The following is a 24,448-nucleotide window of genomic DNA, read 5'->3' on the forward strand; positions in this document are numbered from 1 at the left end:
GGAAATGTTATGTCACCCAGATACTGATGATCTGGTTGTTCTTTGAATGGACCATGTGCCTTGAACCCTGGACTGCCATTGATGGGATTGAAATCCAGATGAACAGCACTATGCAAATACTACATTTTTCAGTGCTGTACCCTACTACTACTTCTTTCTGACAGATATGCTGGGAATTTCCTTTTTCACAAACAATGCCTGTCTTGGTAAAAGCCTGTTTCCATGACTGAGACTATGATGAGAGCATCAACCTAGTGTGGTTCCAGGAATAACCTACACATCAGCTCTACTCTGCCAAGAACAGAGTGGTTATTGAGATGAATGGTTTTGGTTAATATGCACCACAAAGTAGAAAAAAAGATGCTTATATATTTTACTTCATAGATAATTATCAAGAAATTGTGTATGGAGAAAAATAATATATGGTTGGGGAACAGAAATATAAGCCTTGAACGTCCTATCCTGAAAATATAAATCACTGCAAGTTTTAAAGAACTTGCATGACTCATATGCAGAGGTCATAGACCAAATTTGCTGATGGAGGCAGGATGAAACGAATTCGGCTGCATTTTTATGGCATTTTTCCTGCTGCTCTTAGCTTTTTATTTACCCAAAGTAATACAGTTTTCCAGAGAAGTGTAACGGATCCAACATATGGAACTGCTATCCAGTTCACTGCTGAGGTGCAGGACTGAATGGGAACAGTGGTGTGTCAATAAATAGCTTACTGCATGTCAGGGAAAGTAGTCTCTCAGGAACCATATTACCAGCTTGGCAGCATTCTGGAAATGGAGATTTCAAGTGGAATTGGTGTAGTAATGCAGTGAGTGAACAGGGTCCAGGCCCAAAGGAAATCCAACTCGAGCTACATGTAGACTAAATGGAAGGCAGAGGTAGAGTAACAAGAAAGAGGGACTTGTTAATGTACAGGTCTATAAATCAAGGGGCTTTTGCTCTTACTCTAGCACAAACTTTGAACCAATTTTGGACATCCTTGTAAGCCAGTACACTGTATTTTCACTGGAGAAATAATAACACTGAATAAGGTACTTGGTAGTCAGTTCTGCTGCCTTTACTCTTGCTGAGTAATATTTTTCTGCCGCAAGAGAAATCAGCAGGAGTTGTGATTTAGGCCTGATCTGCATACTGGTTCTATGCTACTGAGATTCTGCTGGCTTTGAGGCTGTTTCTGTATTTTCAGTAGCACTGCTGCTGTTTGGATTTTGATCCAGCAGAGATTACTTAGGAAATGAGAGGACAGTAATTTCTGCATTCAGTTTAAAATGTCAACACATAACAAGTCAATGAGTCTGGCTCCAGGTGAAGGTTTTAGACCTGAGTGTGTCTTGATTTAATGACAGGGAAGGAAACTTGCTTGTTAGGAGAGAGAGGCTGTGTTAGTGAGTGTTCCAAGTGGTCTGGTTTTGTGTGCATGTATGGCTGTAGTAAAGATTTTGTTTATGATATGAGGCATAGGAAAGTGTGTGTGTCTATGGGTATAACATCATTCTCTTCCTCCTGTGTGTTTAGGGAGTAAGGTTATGAGCCTGCCTGTGTTTTGGAACACTTGGACCTTGCAAGGTGCACTGCAGATAATGATAATGTTCTGGGGGAGCTCTAATTCTCAGGTTCTTGTCAACATATTTTTAACCATTTTCAGCTATATTTTAGGTGAACTGTGTTGTGTCAGTGGTATTTTGTTTTTGTCAGCAGTCCTTTGCGTTTGCCACCTAGATCTAGTTGGAATTGCCCCTTTGGAATAACTTTTGTCAACATTCATCTGTGTTATTTGGGAAGGACATAGTTTGATAATGTGCCTAGTAATAATATAACCGGTGTCTACCTTCTTCCTTTGCATCACACAGCCTGTTTTGAAACTGTTCACTTTTGGATTTTAGCCCTGGTGAATGGGAGGGGAGATGAAGAGTCACCCAGATCCCTGAAGTCCCAGACACTAGCCTTGTGTCATCCTTTTGAGGACTGGGAAAGGCACAAAGGCATTTGGGGACACCTCTTTCCTCACTGCTGTGACACAACAAGAGATGTTGGCACAGGGGATCTAACCTGTAATTTCTTGGTAACTTCCAGTTTGCATGACTCTTGTTTCTGCTGTGTGTAACACACAAGGTCTGTCATCTCTTCTTCCATTTACATGATTCCTGGCATTTTAAATTCAGGTAGATTAGATTTGGACTTTTTGTAATGAATCTGCATCATTTTGTGTTCTGCTTACTCCTGAAATGGCCTGTGGGAACCTGATAGACACAATTTATGTGTATCATTTACAGGCATAAGAAAGCATCTGATTGATTTAGTCTTTCCTTTGTTAGCTCTTTCCTATAATTCTAGTAATAATTTTGCTATAGCATTACACTATTTAGGACAGTATGATTTTTCAAAGGCAAGATGCTTTCCATATTTAGAAGTGGTGATACTTAAAGGAAAATGGCTTGGAGGGCTTTACAGCAGCTTTTCTCCTGGTGATTCTAGTGGAGCTCAGATCAGAGTTTGCAAGAAATATGTTTGACATTTATTTCCCCAACAGAAAGTTTAATTAATTCATTTTTTTGGTATTATTTCCTGACCTGAACAGAATAAAATGTGGGTGGGATGCTTCTGTGCAGCAGTGAGCTCTGCTGCTGAAAACCCATTTAGGCAAAAGCAGAAATGGATGCTGACACTGCAGTGCATTGCATATGGCAAAGGAGAAAAAGGACTGGTGAGCTTTGGCAATGTTTATTATGGTGGTGGTGAGATTCTTGGAGTCTTCTCCTTGGCTTCTAGTCCCTGTCACGGTTGCACAGAGCAGAGTGAAGGAGACAGGAGCATTAAGGACCTGACCCTGTGATTTTCCAATTGAAATCAATCAGCACAAACAATTAGCCAAATTCTCTTCTGCTGCCAGTGAATGCTTTTCTGTTGGCTTTGGTCAGGCTGTGTCCATTTGCAGTAGCTGTGAATTAAGCTGGTTCTCCCCTCCCAGCCTTTGAGATGACTTAACATAATTTTTTAAGCATAAAAGTCTCATTTTGGGTCTGGGTTGTTGGCTTACATGTCTAAATTGGAGGCTTGTCAGTTCTCATGTAATCAGCACTTTGAAGAAGATCCATGAGTGAGGTTAGGTAAAACTCTGGGGTTTTTCCCTACCACTATCTGGATTTTCTCAGAACCTCGATAATTTTATCCCATTTGCATCAAACATGCAGGTAACTTTAGAATCCTGCATCTGTATTGTTTCTAGGGAAGCAAAATAAAATTACAAATGACAGTAATTGACATTACATGCTTTAATTGAATTTCCTCCTCTGTGAACCAAAACCTTTTAACCAAGTATTGCAGTGCTATTTCTGTATTTATTTGTTACATGGGTTAATGTGCTATGTGGCAGATCCAGTATTTATCCATTTTCACAAATTAAGCTATCAGTGTCATGTTGCCTTTGAATTGTTTCCTGTATTGATGGCCAAAACGGCCTGAATAAGACTTTAGTCCTCCCTGACTATACTTCTGTTTTCATAAAGCTGAAAATTGCAGGGTTGAAAATGAGCCCTTAGGAACAGTTTGGGAAACTCCAGGCCCAAAGCACCTTACCAATGTGCTGGTTTTCCCTGCAGTGATCCCTGCTAAGGGAAGGGGGAAGTGCACAGGCTTCTTTGAATGATGATGATGTTGTTAGGTTACAGGAATTAGAAATCAAGTCCCTCTTGAATTGATGTTTGTGGCAAGTGAAAATGGATTGCAGAGAGAAGGAGTAGAAATTCCTCTACTGGGTCCCCAAGCTATGCACTTCAGACTTGCTATTGTCAACTTCTTGCCATGTTATACCCTCTGAGAAAGCATCTCTGCTACAGCTAATTTACAACTTAATTACTCTGCTGTAACCTCACCCGATACCTGGACGTGATTTTTTTGTAGGTATAAAAACTCAATGTCCAAGAAAGAAATTTCATTTATTATTTTTGTGCATACAAAAAGAAAGTGCCACTTCATAAACAGATATAAATATTCACTCATAAAGCAGGTTGCACTGATGGTGCAGGTTGCTGTGGCTTTAGACTTCATTAATTTTCTCAGTATATAATCATGTTCAGCATCCTCCTTGAGGTTTCAAATGAAGCATGGTTTTCCTTTGGCTTCCTTTACCTGCCAAATGGGGTTGCCATAATAAAGTATCTGGGACACTTATGATTCTATTCAGAAATGAAGAAGAGGAAAGCTTGGTAAGGAGCTGCCAGCTCAGTATTGTCCTGCCATTGAATGCTGTTATTCAGCAGTTGAGCTCTCCAGTGTTCCTGTGCCAGAAGGCAGTGGGGCTTGAGGAGTCAGAGTGGGAGCCCCATCACTGCTTGTGAGTACAGCATGAAGTAGAAATGTTGGCAGGGCAAAGCTGCTTTTAGGAGTGACCCAGTAGCTGCAGACAGATGTGTATCAGAGGCTCCTTAGAACTGGTGAAGAATGTGGTTTCAGAACAGTGATGAGAGCTCTGTGTCATTTTCTCAAGGAATCACATCTGATATCAAACCTGGGGGAGGAATGTTGTGTAGCACAGCTGAATAACCCTAAACAATAAATATCTCTCAGTTGTCCATACTTGCCTTTTGGCACTGGTGCTTTAAATGAAGTTCAGTTGGAAACTAGAAAGGTAACTACTTTCCACGGCTTAGAAATGAGCCAGGGATGTGTCACTTCCCTCATCCTGCTCCAAGCTGAAACAGACATTTAAACATTTTACAGCTTCTGAAAAGTTTTATTCTCGAGAAAACTTTGTAGGAATTTGATTTTTAGCCCAAGTAAGTAATTGCTTTAGATTATCTTTTCATTACTGTCCCTCTTTGGAAGGGCCCACAGACCATAAAACGAGTTTATTTCTTACCAGTAGTTTATTATTCTTTTGATGGCTCATACTTCTCCTTTCCTCTGCTCTTTAGCTTTTTATATGCTTTTGCCTGTTTCAGAGCTTAATCCCTGTTCCATGTGAGTTTTGCTAATTATTTCAATGAGGAAGTAATTTTAGAGAAAAGAGTACTGAGATCAGGACCTGAATCTGGTAATATCCTATCTCAATTCTGGCAACGAGATTCAAGGATTCTGTGGCTCCTGTTGGTCAGACTTTGCTTCACAAAAAAATAAAAATGTTTCCCTTCCAGTATTGCCATGTCTATGTGGAGACCTTTCCTATGCTCTCGGGATTTTTGACTGTATGCAGCAATAAGGGGAAAAGGTACAAGTTCCCTAGAGCAGAACAGACTGCGATTGCTAAAAACATGTGTTTTACACTTGCCCTTTGAGCACTTTGTTTGCTAATGCGACTGATAACAAAAGCACACGATCAAAACTGCATCCCAGCGTTCAGAACACAACTTACAGGCTGCAAAAAGCAGATTTGGTTTCTTTTGAAGATGGTCTATGAGTCTCATGTGGCATCATATTCAATTATATAGGCAGTCAGTCGCTTGCTGTGGAGCGATGCTCTGAGCTGAGACTTGTGCTGTGCTTGGACCATTCTGTTGGAAAACAGGCTCTAAGGCTAACACAGCTTCTCTGGAGAGCAGCAGCAGAGGGGCCTGCCAGGGGCTTCAGCACCCACAGACTGCAGCTGTCCCTGGGATGCACTATGAGGGTGGCCCAGACACCCGAGGATGGGCTGTGGAGCATTTTGCCCTAAAGGTAGGAAACCGCAGCGACTCACTCGGTTATTCCTCAGCCTTGTTTCTGTGATACTTTAGGAGTGTTGTTTTCTGACCTTTTACTTTGGCTTTTAATATTTTGAAGACAAGAATGGGAGTTTATTTTCTTCTTACCCTTGTCAAGCTTTGTTTGTCCTGGGTAAAAGAGGAAGAAAACGCAGCAGGTTGTTAATTTTGAATGCTAGTCCATTAAAATATTTCTGCAATGTGAGAGAGAATTAGCTGTTTCATCCTAGTGGTATTTCATAAGAGTGTGTGTTTCTATTAGCTTCAGTTTGGTACAAATTCAGTCATTAAGTAACACTGGCTCCAGGGTAAAAATAGTGATTTTTGTCAGCTGAATTTCCACTCAGAGCAGTTGCCATTTGTAGCCAAAAGCATGTGTGGGATAGCAGTTTTCAAATGGGCTGTGTGTTATGCAGTCGGTGAGTTTCAATATTCATGCTCATTAAAATGAAAATTTTGTGGTACTATACACTTTGTAATAGGAATAGGAACATCAGCTCAGTTATGGCATCAACATCTGAAGGCTGCAGATCATTTCTGGGAAACTGAAAGTGTTAGTGCTATGAAGTCAAACCCATTTAAGGTTATTTACTCAGATGATTGAGTTGCAGGTTTTGGTATGTTCACCTGCAAAGTAGGAAATAAAGCCACAGTTACTATTGGTGTGATTGTTCTGCACACTGGAATTGATACGTCAGTAATGACAGCAACCCATGACATGCATTCAGCAGGTAGGAGTTTACACCGTGGTGTTTCCCTTGTCTGACAGTTCCTGACAGGTGACAGCAAGAGCTGCCCTGAACTCACAGCTTGTGTGAGATGCCTTGGAAAAGAGGCTTGCAATGCAGGTGCAGGTCAGAGCTGGGAGTTCACCCTTGCAGTGCCAGTCCCCACAGAAACGTGGACACAGAGTCAAGTGAACTGTTCAGGAAGGTAGTTTTATTTTTTCAGACAGGGCATTTGGAAGTTCGAGCAGCTGTTGGAGTTTTGTAAGGAAATAAGCAGGTTAGAAATGCACAAGAGGGTACCAAGCAGGGCCCATGGGGCTGGGTGAAAATCATTGCTACTGGTTATCTGTAGAGAAGGGTTTTCTCTTTGCTGTGATATGGGCTTGGAAAACAAGAGGTATGAGTATTCCTGTCCACTCTATGTCAGGCTAAGTGTAACATTACAGACAGGTTTTTAAGGCTGTATTTTTAAGTGCCAAGCTTCCATTTTGCAAGTGCAATTTATGTCTCCAGAAAGGAAACATGGATTTCTTAGTCTAGAATTGCATCACTTTCTATGCTGCAGAATGGGGATAATGCTATTTTCTTCTGTTGGTAGGATGGTAAATAAATTAATTCTGATTAAGGGATTTGCAAGTTCAGACTGGAAAGTGTTGACTTATTTCCTGTGCAAATTGAGAACTAACTCTGCTTTCCTAAGCCAAACATACTTTCCAGTTTGTGCTACCAAAGTCCTGTCTTGCATCATCATCTTGCACTTCTGTGGAGATATATACACCTGCATATTTGTATCCATTATATTTTTCCTTCTGGGATGTAGAAATGCTTGCCCACTTACTGCAGATCTTTAGATCCTTTGCCACTGAGTCATCCCTTGATGATGATGAAATGCTTTTCTTAAAACACAAGTAGTTCTAGGAACTTGTTTGAAAATAGTGGCTATGTGTGATACATAAACCAGTTTGCAGCCTCTGAGAAGGAACTTTAGCTTCCAGTAAGTGCAGTCATTTTTCTATTTCTTTCAAGAAAAAGCAACCTCTACATTTCTGAGGTGCAGTGGGTCTGACACTTCTTTCGCCTGCAAAAACAAGGCTTATATACACAAGAAGAAAAGAGCAAGAAATTCAGGAAATCCTCAGCTTGCTACTAGTTGCCCTCACATTCCTAAGAACTATTTTTGGGTTTTCTCTTAGGAATAGCTAGAACTTGTTGAGCTGGGAAAGACTTCTTGGAACGGATCCTTGGTTTTGTCTTCTCTGCATGAGAGCCTCTTGTTGATGTTGGAATAGCTACTATTAGCTGGTGGGTGATTCACAAAATGAGGCAAGTCAGTCCTCTAAAATCAGCTTCTCCACAACCTTTGAAAAAGCTGTTGCAGTGAGCTGGTGATGAGCATGTAGGATGAACAATTGTCTCCACTTGCTTTGGGTCTACACCACGAGGTCTGTCTGCCTCTCCTCTGGGTATTGCTACCTGCACATTTGTTATAACTTGAGGGACATCAAAATATCTGAGGAGGATACAAAAGCTTTCCCTTCTGTCTCTGTATAGCCCTGAGGACTCTGTGATTCTGAGATACCTCCATAAATCAGTTCAGAGATCTCTCAGTACTTACCTCAATAAACTGGAAATCTGAGCTGTGGAAGGATTTGTTTCAGTGAAATATTTTGGATATGTGGACACCATGTGCAGACCAGCTGACAGCCCAGTTGTGTCTGTCGCACACAGACCCTACCTGAGTGCCTGAAGCTGTGTGGAGTCTGCTGGGATCAGCTTCAGAACAGCACTTTTTGATAAGAACTTGGAATGGTTTCAGCACTTCTCTTACGCAGGATTTTTCCTTTGGTGGGAGTAAAAGTCAGTGTCGTTTGAACCCCTGTCTGTGTTTCTTCCCAGAGCTGCATGTTGGGGCTTTTAAGCAGGATTTTGAACACTCCTGTAGGGTGTAGACTTTTCTAAACATCTGCAGATACTGCTTATGGATCTCCAAAGATGTGTTGAAGGAATGAACGGAATGACTGGCATCTGTGTTAGCTTGACACTACACCACTTAGTGCCTCTTAGAAAGTGCAGGAAAGTTCTGAGCAGGAACCTTCATTCCAAATGAAATGGGAAACAATCTAAGGCTTAATGAAGCTACTTGGGACATGGCAAAAGAGAATCACGTGTGCACTCTAAGAGGACTGAGTTTGCTCCCCAATTTGTTGTTGGTTTTTTATCTATTCAGACCAGACATCTGTCAGTCTATGGAGAGGTTTTTTCCTGCTTATTGCAGAAAACAAAAGAACAGCAAACTAGTCACTGAGGTACTTCAGAGGGCTTTGGACTTTTAAAGAAATTCAAGGCAATGAGTTTTTAATTTGTATTGCATACATGAAAATCAAATCATAACATTTCTCCCATCTTTTTTTTTTTTTTTTTTTTTTTGTGAACAACATTACTCCTGTTCTTTTTATGTGTATGCCATGTTTGGTTTAATGGAGAAATGAGAAAAGAAAATAGATTCATTTTTGGAGACCGAGTACTAATGCAGAAACATTAAAGGCAGGCACATTGTTGTCAGCCAGTTTGCATATTTATTTACTTTTACAAATGGTTGGCTTGGAGTCAGCAGTTAATGGAATGAGAATGATGTTCCTGTACAGATCATTTCCTGAGAAACATTTTCAATTACAAACATATCTCTGCTTTTCTTCCCTCATTTGTTATGTCTTGCAGAATAAATGGGGAGTAGCATTTACAACTTAAGGTTTATGTTCTGAAGACAATTTTAACAATGATCCCCACATAAAAAGGCCCTTTTGTAGTTGCAGACATATGTTTATGATGTTTTGTGCTGTGAATATCAAATTTCTGGTGGACCCTGTGTCACACTCTGCAAACTTGTAAACATCTATAAATCCATTGGATCATTTTAGTACCATGTGTAATGCAGATTTATTGTCTTTTGTGTGGATTTCTTTTGTTTTGGAGTTAAAGCTGAGCTGCCAGAATCCATGCTGGATGAGTGATGTATTCCAGAAAATTAGGCAGTCCCATATTAGATTAATATTTTCTTTTCCCTTTGTGGATTTAAGAGATGCACACACACAAGTATTAGAAATTAACATTTTGGATGGATTGCCCAGAAATCAACAGCATAAGTTTGCTGGACTAAATAGTGTCATTCTGTAAAAGCTTAAACTGGGACTTCTTGAAAATGTTTTTTGCCATTTTTTTCTCTCATTCTCTGACCATCTTAGGCTAATTTTCATCAGTTTTCATATCTGCGAATACAAATCCAGAATTACTCCACTGGAATGATATCAGTTTATGGAAGCAGAGTATGTGAGAGGGAGCAGGACTCGCTCTGAGCTGGTATAAATCAGCACAAACCCACTGAGATCTGTGCAGATACAGCCACTGACAGTCACTTAACACTCACGTCTGCATTGCAGACTGTCAGGTCAGTAGAAGAGGTAAAGCTGCTCTTGTGCACAAGTGCTTACAGGAAAAAACCATCAAAGTCATGGGCATTTACCACAAATTTGCACCTAGTAAAGAGAAGATAAACCAAAAAGTGATTCATCTAATTTTGGCTCAACTATAACGGAGTGTGTGTCTTATACAAGACCTGTAAAGATATTTCCTATTGGAAATTAGCATTCTAAACTGACTATTTTTCTGGCTGCATATATAAGTGTATGTAGCATAGGCATGCAGGTTTGAATGTCAGCATTTGCACAAATATCCAGTGTTATTCTGGCCATCTGATGTCTGGAGCTAGCCTTCCAAAGGGTGCTTGTTCCAGGGAGGAGTAGCTTAAGATAGAGACATGACACGCAAAGCTGCTGCCTACCATAGCAGTTTAAAATACCAGGTAGTTTTTGACTTTTTATAGAAAGCTTAAACTCTTGGAGTCATGTGAATGTCAGCAAATTTCAGCTTCCACCAAAAAAACCAAGCAAACCCAATCCAAAGTATGTGCAACCTTAAAAATGGTGGCGAAGACCTTGAGTGGAAACCCCTTGAGATGGACAAAGACAGTTGAAGGCTCCAGAAGTGTTATGTATGTCTGTGTTTCTGTAGGTGTGTAGGCACACATTTAAATCTCCTGGTTTTGAAAGAGTGGGGTTAGAGGCTTTGTATGACTGTGCTCCTCTAACATTAGGGTCCAGTGCTAGTTAATCACACACTTGGAGAATTTATCCATTAGTGCTGTAGCACTTGAGTAATTTTAGTTCTGTAAGGACAAAATCAATTACCTGGAAAGACATGGCTGTAGCACTGGAAGGAGAGACAGTTTCACACCACATCTCTCTGTATTTGTAATGACTCTTCGGGTAGATAGGCTAAAATAGGTCTAAACCACAGAGATTGCACTGGGTGATGTGGCATTTCTGATCTCGGTTAGATAATAGGATGTGTTTCATTCAAATCAGAGTAACGTTAGAGCCCTGAATACTAAACAGGGCAGCAAAAAGCCTTCAGCACACAAAATAAACAAGTCAGAAATCTAAATGAAACTGTCTAATAAATACAATGTGGAGCAACGGGCTGCATGTGCTGGAGGAATTAAGGCAATTTAAACCGTATGGGCAGCGCTCCACTTTCAGATGTGCTCGGCGTGCGGCAGCTCCTCTGGCTCCGGGACACGCGCGAAGGGCAAGGGCTGCTCAGAGCACCCGCCTGGGTTTGATAGCACAGGTTTATGACCTTGTAATCCTAGAGATCTAAACCAGTGAGAATTCCATCCGGCTTAAAATAGCTGTTGTAGTTGCTGCTGATAGAAGCTTGTGGGCTCCCCAGCTCCGGGGCCAAATTTGGTGCTGGTGCAAGGGGAGGAAGTCTGTTGACAGCTGATAGCAGTGGAGTTGATTACATCACAACAAATTTGGCACGTGGAGCTGAATCAGAAGTCTGAGCAGAAATGTCCCTTCCTTACCCAGAGCTGAACGTGGGACTCTGACGTCAATCCACAGAGATTTGTCTGGCCCATATGTAACTGTTGCTTTAAAGGGTTGTCAATCTACAGAGATTTGTCTGCCCCATATGTAACTGTTGCTTTAAAGGGTCTTGCTTTAAAAGACCATTCAACCCCCAGTTCCACTCAGCATGCAGACTGTAAGAAAAAGCCACCAAGGACTGGATTTTACTCTCATGTTGAAATGGATAAAATCCCTAATCTTATCCATACAAGCAGGACGAGCATAAGCCCCATGGCAGCTGATGAATTGGGCTGTATCTGAGTCACAGCACAAGGTGAGAACAGAAAGGTGGTCCTGACTCTGCTGGGGTTGTCCAGTGGCTAAGCGTGGCCTGTGCCAAGCAGACAGCTCTGTGGATCCTGTCCCTCAGAGCAGCCACCACAGGTCCCAGTGCACTGCTCTGGCTCTGGACAACTGGTGTGGTACAGACAAACTGCTGCAGTTATGTCCCCTCCTCCTTTCCTGGGGCTCCACACTCTTAAGTCTCAGCGTAGAAGTCACACTGGTGCTCCCAAGTCATTCCTCAAAGTATTTCAAGAAATTAGATTATTTTAATTTCAGCTGCTGCAAAAATTGCCCCAATCCTGTGTTCTTTGTTTTTATTAAAATACTAAGTTGCTGAACTGATTTTCATGAAAATTAATTAAAACAAATTAATGAAAAGCAGCTGAAAAATGGATTCCTCTGCTGAAACTGTGGTATGCAAAATCTTAACCTCAACTGCATATTTGTGGTTCTTCTATAACACCTAAGTGTATAGCAGTGATTTGTCGTGGTGTTTTCTGATGGAAATGCTTGGAGAGTGAGACGAGACTACATGATACTTCATATACTTCACATACAACTTGATATAATGCATGTGTTCTTGCCTGCTTCAGTTAGTAGTGTTACTAATCCATAGTTAAACGATGTTTCCTCATGTGCTCTGCTTGTAAGGGACAGCAGGGCAGGAGGAGCCTTTTTTTTTCTGGGCCTAATACCAACCTGAGGCATGGGTTGTGCACTGCAGAATGCACTGGCTGAGGAGGAGCTGTCCTCTATTGGCAAACTGGGTCCAGGATTTGGTAAATCAGGTTTGCACCAAGTCTGCTAAACCAGGTTTGCACCAAGGCCTTGGTTACAGAGCGAGATGCAAACTGGTCTGCTCCTGGCAGTGGGTTCCCTCCCTGCACAGTGCTATCAGCTCTTCCACAGCAGGAGGGTTAGCATATTGGCTTGTTTGTAGTGATTCTTGTCTGTTATAGAGTCATGTTTGGGCAGGGATAGGAAGGGGTTTGTCTTTGCAACCTCTTAAAGTTTGAGTCACCCGAGGAACGAATGACATTGCTCTGCTGCAGAACCTGTCCCGTGTCTCCTTTAGCACCACTTCTCAGAGTGTGTCTTGCAAGGATGTTGATCTTTGTAGCATGTGGGGGACTTTGGCTGAGTAAGAACTTGTCTGTATTTCCTGCCAACTCCAGGGATCTCCAAACTGTGGGATCTTGGATTACTTCCCCGTTCCTGTGTCCGAGCTCTTTCTCAACCTGTGTCTGCACTCCACACTCAGGCAGTGCTTTTGAGGGTTCAGCATCTTACACCTGTGTCTTGCTGCTGTGATTTCTGCTGGGGAAAGGCTGAGAGCAGAGAGCAGAAGCATCCCACACTCTGCTCTAGCTCAACACTGTGACCTGAACAGCAGAACTAGCTGTGTGCTGCAGCTGCACCTTCAATCCTGAGCAGTTTCTCACTCTGCAGGTCTTGTGTGGGTCTATAACCAGGCCCAGCTCTTCTCAAGTTGCTAAACTTGAAGCATCTCCAGAGCAAAGGTGACATAGCTGAGAGCAACTATGATTTCCCTCAGCTAAAATGATCCCTTAGTGTTGAAATGTCAGGACCATTAAAATGCAAGTGAGCTGTCTAAAATTTGAGGACAATGGGTCTTATCCTGGAAGAGATTTGAGGAAATTGCATTGATTCCACTGCCATTATCCATGAAAAATCTACTCGTGCAAGTAAAGGTTTGTTGGCTGAGCTTTCCACTCTTGTTAGCTATACTTTATTGCTGTAATTACACCTGGTGGCTTATCTAATAGTATTGTGCTCTTATAAAGGAATTAAGACAATTAAAGCTACTTTTAGCAAGAGTGAAAGAGTAAGTAAAATTAAATTGAAATTTGACCAAGCTCTTCTTTTTTATTTCCTAGTATCTGAATTACAGGAAGAAGGAATAAATGCCATTAACTTGCCTCTCAGTCCAATTCCATTTGAACTAGACCCCGAGGACACTATGCTAGGTAATTCACAACAATTTTATGCCTTAACATAAAAGCCTGATGTAAAATAAAGTGTCATGCCTGTAATAGTTTCTAATATCTTACTCTTAACCCTTCCAGAAGAAAATGAAGTCCGAACAATGGTTGATCCAAATTCAAGAAATGACCCAAAATTACAAGAACTAATGAAGGTAATGGAAAGCATATAAACACTCTCAGGAATGTGGAGCTATTTTTAATGCTATCCCTGCTTCTTTCATTTGAATACTTCAAAGCACTGGTTAGATACTCACTCAATGGAGCCATGTGGTGTGTGCATCCCAGTGAAATGAGCAGGTTATTTATTGAAGTATCTTTCTCTAGATGTGTCCCAGAGAGACTTGAGAATCTTGATTAAAATCCTGAGTCCAGATTGTTAGTCCCATCCCACGCCCAATCTAGAATCACACTGACTTTCCTTTGCCCTTTGGATTTGTGGGGTTGGAACTTTAGGATGCTTCATTAGAATCAACTTCAGCACCTTTTGATTCCAGCATAATGTTCAAATGCTACTGAAACAAGGGAAAGATTTCATTCCAGAAGGCTCTGCATCAACTGGTGTTTGTGTAGACCTTGTGGTGCATCCATGCAGCCATCCTTGGAGAGTCCTTCCTGAGCCTTTCCTCTTTCCTTCTGATGGTATTTCAGACTCTATTTCGAGCCATTGAAGCTCTGTTATTCTTTTTGCTAAGTATTTTCATCGTTGTAAAAAATGACATATGTTTCAAATTGCAAATGAATAGTGTATAATACTGCCAAATTTGTGTTTCCCATATAGGTATTAATTGACTGGATTAATGATGTGCTGGTAGGAGAGAGGATTATTGTGAAAGACTTGGCTGAAGACCTGTATGATGGACAAGTACTGCAGAAATTATTCGGTAAGAAAAAATATGCTTGCACACTGTAGGGGCACTTTGTCAATAAGTGAACCTCTTGTTCCTACTTAGGAGCTTTGGTGTCCTCTTACATTTATGCCACTAAGTGATATAAAAATAGCATTGTATTTGAGACCCTGGAGCAATAGGCTGTATGCAGAGTCTTCACAGCACAGTGCAGTGTGTGGTGCTCTGTAGCTGATGGGAACACACAAAGCCTACCTAGGGTGCTGGAGAGGGAGAGCTCTGCTCTTGGCAGCAGCACTCACTCCAGTTAAATTAATTATCTGCATATGTGCTGCACAAACTTAACCATGTTACAAGTGGAAAGTAAGTCTGAAGGCAAGGCAAGGGTTTCTTCAGTACAACAGTGGATGTTTTTAATCTCTGCTCCTTCCATACTATAGTGTATTCACATCGTGAAGTTCCTCTGGAAAGTTGGAATTTCTTTCTGATTTGATGTCTGGCTTTTAATGGTACTGAGGTAATGGTGCCCAGTGGACTGCAAGCTGAGCTTCAGCTGAGAAACAGATAGAGAAAAGAAACTGCTAATGCAGAGCTGGCATGTGCTTTTTAGCACTGTTGGCTTGGAAGACATTTTCTTACTTATTACATCTCATAAAGTCCCCAGTAAATTTCTTTCCAGTATCTTAAATGAATCTTGAAACGTCATGTGAGCACTTTGAATAAAGACTACACAGACTGTTCACTTCTATGAATGGTTAAGCAATTGAATACGTTGTGATGGACTGGATAGACTCCATCCTCTGCGGGTATGGAATGTCTTTGTGTTCTTCATGGACTCAACAATGTTTTTCCCTCTGTTTTTGCTTCTATCATTTAAGAGAAACTTGAAAGTGAGAAGCTGAATGTTGCTGAAGTTACTCAGTCTGAAATTGCCCAGAAACAGAAGCTACAGACAGTGCTTGAAAAGATCAATGAAACCCTCAAACTCCCTCCAAGAAGCATTAAATGGAACGTGGACTGTAAGTTGTGTGTTGGCTATGCTGTTTTCACCTGTTGACAGCTGGGAGTTTACAGGTGCTATCTGGAACCCCCAAATGTCCAGTGATAGGGCTGAAACCTGTTTTTTATGGTAGGAACTGCTCTGAAGGGCACTTCCAGGTGTGGTACACTCCACCCTCTTTGCTGGTGCTCAATAAACTCTCTTCTCACAGCCTGTCAAAGTGTGGGGATTTTGCTCTGAAGTCCATATATTTACCAGCCTAAACTTTCTGTTACTAAGTTGGTTTGTTGAAACAGGCAAGTCCCTGCATAAATGTAGTAGATAGGCAGGAGAATTATGTCCTTGAACTCTTTATGTAAAATCTGCAACATGATATGAGTAATATTTCTCATAATTTAAAGCTAAATCTGAACCAGTAGTTTTGATTGCAAAACTCTCAGCAAGGTTAGTTCTTGTTGCCCTTGCTGTTTTTTGGTATTAAAAATTAACTAATCCGTGTCTAATAGAAATGCCTTCAGTGGCTCAACTCTAAAGTGCATATGTGTTGCAGAAGGCAGATAATTTTTAGAAAATTAGGCCTTTTAATCAGTTTTATGTTGATTTTCAGAATCATTTCATGCAGTTTCATGCAGTTTCCCTGTACTTGTCTTGAGCTGAGCTGTTTTGTGTCCTGTTCCATGCATGACAAAGTAGTGAGAGAGAAATATCTCTAGAAAGAGTGAACCTTAGCCATTTTGACTTTCCCCTTTGTATGGTCCTGCTGAGTTTCTGTTCCCTTCCCTCTTCAACCTCCCCCAGGTTTTTTCCATTCCCTGTTGTGCAGCTAGAGGCAAGGTGTTTGCAGTGGCCTGACAATTTAAATTCTAGTTTCAATTTAATGTTTTACATGTGTTTTAGAACTGAAGTAGAGATAGGCAGCAGCAGCTAGAACCAGCTGGAGCACACACTGTGCTAGGCAGACAGACATCTCTGTGATGTTCTGCTAAAGCTTCTCAGCTGTGACCACTGGCACCTCCAAAATGTGACAGGGATGGTGCACTGGGTATCTCCATGGCATAGCTGGGACTTGCTTTGGAAGATACTGAAGAAGGATGTTTTAGTGAATCTGATCCTTCTTTACCAGTGAGGTAAAGTAGTAGTTATTGCTTAGCTAGAGTACAAAAATATAAGTGCACTGTACCATAGCTATCAAAGATCATTTAGGAATTGTACCCTGGGGAAGACTAAATGCAAGAATAGAAGAAGAAAGGCCATAATAAGAATTAGAAATTATTCACTTTCATGCCAGTGGTTTGATACTTGATGAAGGATTTCCTACAGTATGGCTTTTGATATCTCTTTTAAGTTGTGTTGGTGTTAAGTACCCGTAGGAAACCTGCTGTGAAAAGCTTCAATAACAGAACTGTAACAACTTCATGAGGAATGTTTGAGTCATTGAATTTAGTAAGTTATTGCTTAAGGCTTCTGCCAAAATAGGCTCGTTTATCATCCTGCAGACATTGTGACACTTAAAAATGAATAAGTGCATGTTATGAGTACAAAAATATCTTTCTGATAGTCCATAAATCCTTATTGAAATAAAGGGAATAGAGGAGAGAGGCAAGGAGAATGCAGAGGCAGCACTTACACTGCTGTACATGAAATCTGGCTTTTGGATTAGTTTGATTTCCATCTGCACAAGCCTATGGCTCCCAGACATGCTGCAGAGTGGGGTCTTAGTGCTGACACATATTGCTGACTGGGCAGTGTTGGAACAGCCTCTTGAGCAGGAGGAGAGCAGGAAAGACAAGGTGCCTTGGTGGTGGCCCCTGGCTCTGGGTGGCAAGGTGAGGAGAGTCCCATCATCCCTACATCCCAAGAAGTAAGAATATGTGCCCTAGTTACTCTGCAGTTTGTAACTTGTGCTTTTAAATATCTATTTCAGCTGTTCATGCTAAAAGTCTTGTAGCAATACTTCACCTTCTGGTCGCACTGTCTCAGTATTTTCGAGCACCGATCAGACTCCCTGACCACGTGTCCATTCAGGTGGTGGTTGTGCAGGTAAGAGGAGTGTTAAATAGCTCTTGGAAGTGTTGTGTGATTGTCTGAGGGTTCCTTGAAAACAATTTCTGTTTGGGCAGCAGCCTGTGTCCCTGGCTGACAGAAACACACACATCTTCCCTGCTGACAGTGCTTCAACCAGAAAAAGGCAGAAGTGCTTTCCCAGATTGAACTGTGGCTCAGAATATCTTATTTTGGTTGTGAAGTAGCCAGACTGTGGCATTAAAAATATATGAAGCATTTTTATTGTTGGAATGTGTTTATCACCCAGTTTGATCTCTAGAATTATTATTTTTCCCATTATTTGATGCTCTTCCCACTTGTGCAGAGATTCAAATCATTCTTGGCATCGAATGATGAATTGTCACTGTTTATTACATTCAGATTCATGTTAGGTGACTAAATATTCTTTTTCAGCCTTGTGCATGCTAATTTTGCCTGATTATACAGTGTTGGTTTTCTCATAAGCATGCCAAAAAAACCCCATCAGCTAAATCTTTTGTGTCAGTTTTTCTCCTTATTAGAGCCTCATCCATTCAAACCCTTCGTGTTATTCTGCTCATTTTTCTTTCCGCTGGACTTGTGCTTGCTCTATCTTATTTGGCCTCTTCCTATTTAATCTGCTTTTCTTTCTCTTCAATTAACTTTGCCTTTATTTTTCACACTGTAACTGTCTTTGTATATGTCTTTTAACTGATGTTTGCCTGAAGTGACTGGTGGAAGGAGATGCTGCTGCTCAGGCTTTGTGTGACTGAAAATCTGTGAGACAGAGCTGAGCAAGTAACCACTCTTTTTTCCAGCATTCAGATAGGACAAGTTTTGCAATTCAGGGAGAAATCTGAAGGAGAGTTTCTGGTAGATGTATTCCTGATGCCTGGCAGTGACTCACTGATTCAAGGGTTTCTCTATAGACGATGAAAGAGAATCACAGAAAATCTGCACTTCATGTGTCTAAGGCTTCAGAGGAATTTTCAGAGAAAACATAATTTTCAAGCACTTTTCTTTAACACTGGTTTATCTCAAAGTTCCACCAAAACCAGCTTAAGAAATTGGGAGTACAGCAGGCAGGGCATCTTCATGGTGAGAGACTAAAGGAGAGAAAGAACAGAGTCCTGAAATAAAGAACCAGATCCTGCATTCTGCTGTCACTCCAGACTAGTGTAGGCTAATGTAGTTCAACAGCAAACCCACTGAAGTCAATACAGATAAACCAATTTAAAACCAAGAAATAGTGGGAGAATCTGGCTCACTGCTTTGCCTGGTACACAGCCAGAGCACAGACTCTGGTGGAGAGCAGAGAAAGCAGCAGAACAAAATTCAAGTCATGTTGCAGAGGATTTGTCCTGCAGACCCTGACCTCAGGGAAAGCCCATCAGGGGAACTCCAAAGCTGTGCTGCTTCCCATTAACAGTGTGGGGACTGGTGCACCTACTGTAATTGTTTGAGACATTTTTCTTTTTGTTTTCTGGTGGGTGTTTTTTGATTCTGATTTTTTGAAGCTGTCTCTCACGTCCTGTGGGACTGATTCTGTGTAATGCATCGTGCACCCTTTGACCTCAATGAGAGTTTGAATCAACCATCAGCACATCCTAAAGCCTAATTTAGTGATGAGACTTGCATAACTAATGCTCTGAACTCTCACACATTCTGTAAAGGTCAAGCCTAGGGAAGCTTAGCAGAGTGTGTGGTAGCTGGTTTGAAATTCTGCTGTGTATGGTTTGATGAAGAGAAAAGTGCAGAGAAAGAAATAAAAGAACAAATTACTTTATGGAGCCTTTGAGAAAAAGAGACTGCCTTAATTCATTGCATGACTTTGTTAGGTGCAAAACACATCAAATGTGAGGGTGGCTGAGTGTAGCTTATTGAAACAGAAAAAAGGAAATTTGTGTAACAAAAAATGTGCTCGTGCCCAACAGGTAATCAGCCCAGTTCTTAGGAATGCCTGTTCCCTCTGGCTGTTGTGTACAAAAGCTATCAGCAATGAGTAATATGAAATCTGGGTTATAAGCTGATTCGGGAACAAAAGTGATGGTTGGACCTTTTGTAGCTATTCTGTTATATTATTTTCTTTTCCTTCTATTCTAATAGAATGAATAACTTTGAACAAAGCACTGGCTTTGGTCATTTCTACTCAGATAACTGAGAGCTTTTGTGGAGAGCTGGATCTCGTCAGCATTTTGCTTTTTCTTAAAAATTACTTATTTATGCCATCCACAAATGGTTAGATGACAGATTGTTTGTGTGCAACAGGTGTAAGTCTGTAAGAATATATGGGCAGAGCAGCCAGAGTGGCTGCAGCTTGTTCTGGGACAGCAATTCATGGGTGTATAAACTACTTCTAGGCAGAGCTAGGAAAATAATGAGATTAGATGAAGATGTACATCACAAGCTTAATCAGAGATCATTGGTCCCACTGCCTGGGAAGGTCTGAAGTCTTTCCAAGCAGCACTGCCTCCAGGTTCCTGAGAACCCACATCACCAGACTGGTCACTGAAAACTACACATGCCATTGCTGTGATGCTCAGCTCCTCTAGGAGATGAAAGCAACAGAGCTTTTGCTGCAGAAGGCATCAGTGACATGTCAGAGTCATGAGCCACGGAGGACTTCTCCAAAAGGTTATTCTCCTTTCCTCTTTTCCACGTAGAAGACAAGTCCAGGACCAGCACAAATTCTTTTTTCTCGTTTCTTTTTCTGACAGCGAGTGAAGAATCGTGAATAATTACCTACTGTCTAGACTTTGCATGCAGTCATCAGCATTTGCCTGACTTTTCTTTCTGTATTGCAAAAGTTTAGTAACACCAGAGAATAGAATTAACAGAGAGAACACAAAGAGAGGCAAACCATATGTGTGGTATTTACACTGCCACCAGATGACTGTGATCAGCGTGCTGGAAACAATGTCAAACTTTTCAGCTCCTTCATTTTCCAACTGACTCCAACAGCAACATTTTGAGTTGGCTTCTGCCATGTTGTGTAAGCCTCTAGACAAAGGGCACTCAGCACCTTGTACGAAGAGCTTCTCACATCTGAGGAGCACTGGAGTCAGTGGATGTACTAACACGAGGTGACGTGGGGCTGGAGCAGCCTGTGGATGGGAATGGAAGCTTCACTTCGGTTTTCCATCAGAAGGGAAGCAAAAAAAAGAAAGAGTATGAACAGGGCAGAAAGAACAAATAGCCTGGGAGCAAGATTTTTGCACAAGAGAAGCATGGGCACCATCTGCCATGCTGGTCATTGAAGTACAAATTTATTTCTCTTCACCTAGACATACCTCTACTGAAATACTTACATGTGTGTTTAGGTGTTTCAAATGTCTTGCTGAACTGGGGCCTTTAAAAGCAAAATGCATTCAGAACAATAGAGAAAGGGAAAGAAATGCTTCTTTCTGCAGGTGGAGTTTCAATTTTCTTGCTAATGTACAAAAGAGTTTTCTGAAATACTTGGAAGGTAAAATAATACATTGCTGCAAGTTTGTTTAAGGAATTTCTTGTTTCACAGGTTTCTTATCTAATTACATTTGTGGATCACAAATAAATTCTTACTGTACCCTGAGCATTAAATTTTACTAAGAAAAATGTCACTTTTTTTATTTTTTTCCAGAAACGAGAAGGAATCCTCCAGTCTCGACAAATCCAAGAGGAAATAACTGGTAACACTGAGTATGTCAACACCACTTTTGCCAGCAGTTCAGTGATTGAACACAGATGTGTCCCAGAAATTCAAACGTTTGCTGATATTTAGATCTCAGTATTGGGGTTCTAGGGAAGATGATGCATCAGCCAGTGATGTATTTTGGCCTCTTTGAGAGCTGCAAACATGGATCTGAAAATACAGAAGAGGGAGGAAATTGGTGGGGAACTAAAAGTAGGAGACCAGGATAGCAGAGAAGACAGAGTGAAGATACAGAAAATCTCTATATTTATCTACCATGTCTATATTTCTTATATTTCTCCTTATATTTTTATTCAGAAGTCCTTCAGATAAACAGGAAAGATGTGCCTCATTCTTTTCTGTTGGTTTTCGCTTGATAGAGAGTGAGATTCCTTCAAAAAGGGATATGATCAGACTATTTTTAGGTGTTTGGACTTTGGGAATGTGAAATGACGCTAGTGAGCTCTGTATGTGTCATCTCACTGAACAGTTTGTCACGGAAAAGTTATTCCAAAGCAGCAGAGAACAATAGCAGAATCTCCTGGTTTCTGTCTGAATGGAGAGAAGCTGCACTATGGACTTCTTAGTAATCTGTATGAGTTTGGTTTTGTGGGATAGTTATATGAGGGATCAACTGGAGCCAAGTGCTGCAGCCCTTAAGAACTCAGCCCAAGCCTTGTTTGGGCTGGAACTGTGTTGTACTTGGTGTGGTAAATGTATCAGTAAAGCAGAGAGAAAATTTTCACCAAATCGATCCCTCAGACAAGGTGTGTTGTTTTGGTTCAGAGCAGGAAATGTGAGCTGTAGCCTCTGGTGAGATATTATATAGGCTCCAGACTAATCCAGATTTTCAGCTGCAGTAACTTGGTGTAGGTTTTCTTGATTCCATGGATCTACTCCAGTATTCACTAAGCTGAAGATCTGACCATGTGTACAGTTTTCTTTAGCAGCACAATATCTGCAAGTGAGTTGTAACTGTGTTTTGTTCTTTTTCCATTTTTTTGCCCCACAGGGCATTATCAGGAAGGCATGGTAAGTTCATTTGATTGTTATCTTTTTCTGGAGGCAGCCAGAGTATACATTAGTTCTGCAGTGGGTGGTCACTGTGCTCAAACTGCCAGGAAGTAGCAGATTTCAAGTCACCCTGGCAAATATATGCACCACAGGCTATTGTGGCAGTTAACAAAAGGGAAAAAGGCATTAAAATCAGTATGACCATCATTAAAACATGTTTTGTTGCTTTTCAGCGTGTGTTAATTTGCAGGTGCTTTGTGGTTTAACCTCCAGAGCATTCCTGGGAGAGTATTAATGGTCATAATTCCCAGGACAGTGTGAAATGGTGTCCTGAGAACCAGCTGGAGAACACGTTGGTGTTCTTACATCCACTACCTACTCACACTTTAAAGACTCAGAAGGCCTAAACACCATGCAAGGTTCTGTGCCTAGTATGTTTTACTGCCAGGATTGAGACTGGCCAAATTCACCTGAGGAGCTGAGGTGGAGTCCCACCAAGAATTTAGCTTTTGCTTCTTGATGGTTCCAATGGCTGCCTTGGAGCTGATTTAAGGTTGCATGCCTGACCTCTTTTCCCAGTGATATCCCTGACAGTCTTGCTTTGTATAGAGTCTGCTTTCTACAATGCCTTTGGATCTACTCTAGCTTTTTTTTTTCTTCATTGAGGAATATGAATGTAGCTGTGGAGTCATTTGCTCTCATTCAGGTGGTTGGTGAAATGGAAATTGCTCAGAAAAGTCTCTGGTGCCTTTCTATATATTTTTTTCTGTTTTTTCAGAAGGTGACTAGAGTAGCACTCCAGTCATGTTACCTTATGGTACCTGTCCTGCTGATTATGTCCTCAATTGCATCAGAATGGGCCAAAACATCTGTACAAAGGATTGTGTTGCAGATGTGTGATCATACACTTGCCTGAGGTGCTTAATGCCCCAGTGCAGTCAGTGGCCCATGGGGAAATCCTTCCTCTGTAGATGTAGTGACTCTAACGTAAACTCACATTCCTCTGCACAAAATGATTTGGTTCCTTAGCTCCCAGGTCTGGCTGTTCAAGGTTTTATGCATAAAGGTACTGTTTTTTGTTAATCTTTGAGTAACAGGGTCATGGGGTAATCCAAGTCCTACTTGAAAATGATGCTTTTTTAAGTAACAGAGAGTAAGTTGCTAGCAGTTCATAGCAAGAGAGCAGTGTGCAAAGCTGTATTGAAACATTTGCTGATTGTGCTGTCTCCAATGAGTATGTGTCTCAGTAAGTGTTTGTTCTGCACTGGAACAATTGCTGCTCAGCTTATTAATATCACTGAATGTTTTCCAGAACGAGACGCATTCGACACTTTATTTGACCATGCTCCAGACAAGCTCAACGTAGTGAAAAAGGTTGGAGGGTTTTTTTTTTTAAAAGACATAACATGTGCATGCTTGTGTGTATCTGTGCTGTGTGTGCAGGGAGTGGGTGTGGATACAAAATCTAATTGGCATAGTTTGCCTACATTGAATGTAATTAAACTTTATGCTTAAATATGTACATTCATGGTTATAGTAACATTACTTTTTATTTAATGTTTAGCAGCATGAACTTAACTTTGGAACACAGAACAACGTGTAGTTATCAAAGTTCCCATCAAAAAGGTCTCACAAAATGCATGTTGAGTAGAACCCAACTGGTATATTGACTGCACTGCTGCCAAAGAGATATCCAGTTCACAACTGCCAGAGGTCTGACCTAGTGTATTTTGGCTGCTGTCAGATTTGACTGGAGTCCAATTACCTACTTCCCTGTAGTCTGCTACAAGGGGTTTTTTTCCTGTGTTTTAACAGTGTATTTTTTATATGTATCATGTTCATTTTATTTCTGTTCTTCATTCTCGGTAAAAAGATTTATTTTGTTTAATGTCACATTTCGGTTTTAAAGCTTAGGGATTTTATTGCAGCCTCTTGCTCATGCAGATTGTCTGCTGAGTGGGGATCATGCTCCCTGTGTTGAGCTGCTGCCCTAAGGAATAGGTCATCACTGCAGTGTTTTCCTATTTCAGACTCTCATCACCTTTGTCAACAAGCATCTGAATAAACTGAATTTGGAGGTGACTGAACTGGACACACAGGTAGAATTTTACAGCCATTCTTAAAAGGGAGGAATAGTTGTCCTGTGTTATGCCCCCAGCTTCATCCAGAAATTTCACTGTATTAATACTGATTGAGCACCAAGATGTTATTTCAGCAG

General features: G+C 41.1%; 1 protein-coding gene across 1 annotated transcript in view; it reads left to right on the forward strand.

Moving 5' to 3' along the window:
• The first annotated feature begins 5,639 nt into the window (after positions 1–5,639).
• Positions 5,640–24,448, forward strand: part of PARVA (parvin, alpha) — a 24,466-nt gene continuing 5,657 nt past the window's right edge. The window contains exons 1-10 of the mRNA XM_009074186.1: positions 5,640–5,667; positions 13,572–13,661; positions 13,761–13,831; positions 14,458–14,560; positions 15,403–15,543; positions 17,449–17,564; positions 21,166–21,224; positions 22,229–22,248; positions 23,543–23,604; positions 24,261–24,329. Coding sequence (XP_009072434.1) covers positions 5,640–5,667; positions 13,572–13,661; positions 13,761–13,831; positions 14,458–14,560; positions 15,403–15,543; positions 17,449–17,564; positions 21,166–21,224; positions 22,229–22,248; positions 23,543–23,604; positions 24,261–24,329 — 759 coding nt within the window. The remainder of the gene's footprint in view (positions 5,668–13,571; positions 13,662–13,760; positions 13,832–14,457; positions 14,561–15,402; positions 15,544–17,448; positions 17,565–21,165; positions 21,225–22,228; positions 22,249–23,542; positions 23,605–24,260; positions 24,330–24,448) is intronic.

This window comes from Acanthisitta chloris, unplaced genomic scaffold (assembly GCF_000695815.1).
Source record: "Acanthisitta chloris isolate BGI_N310 unplaced genomic scaffold, ASM69581v1 scaffold29384, whole genome shotgun sequence".
Classification (NCBI taxonomy): Eukaryota; Metazoa; Chordata; class Aves; order Passeriformes; family Acanthisittidae; genus Acanthisitta; species Acanthisitta chloris.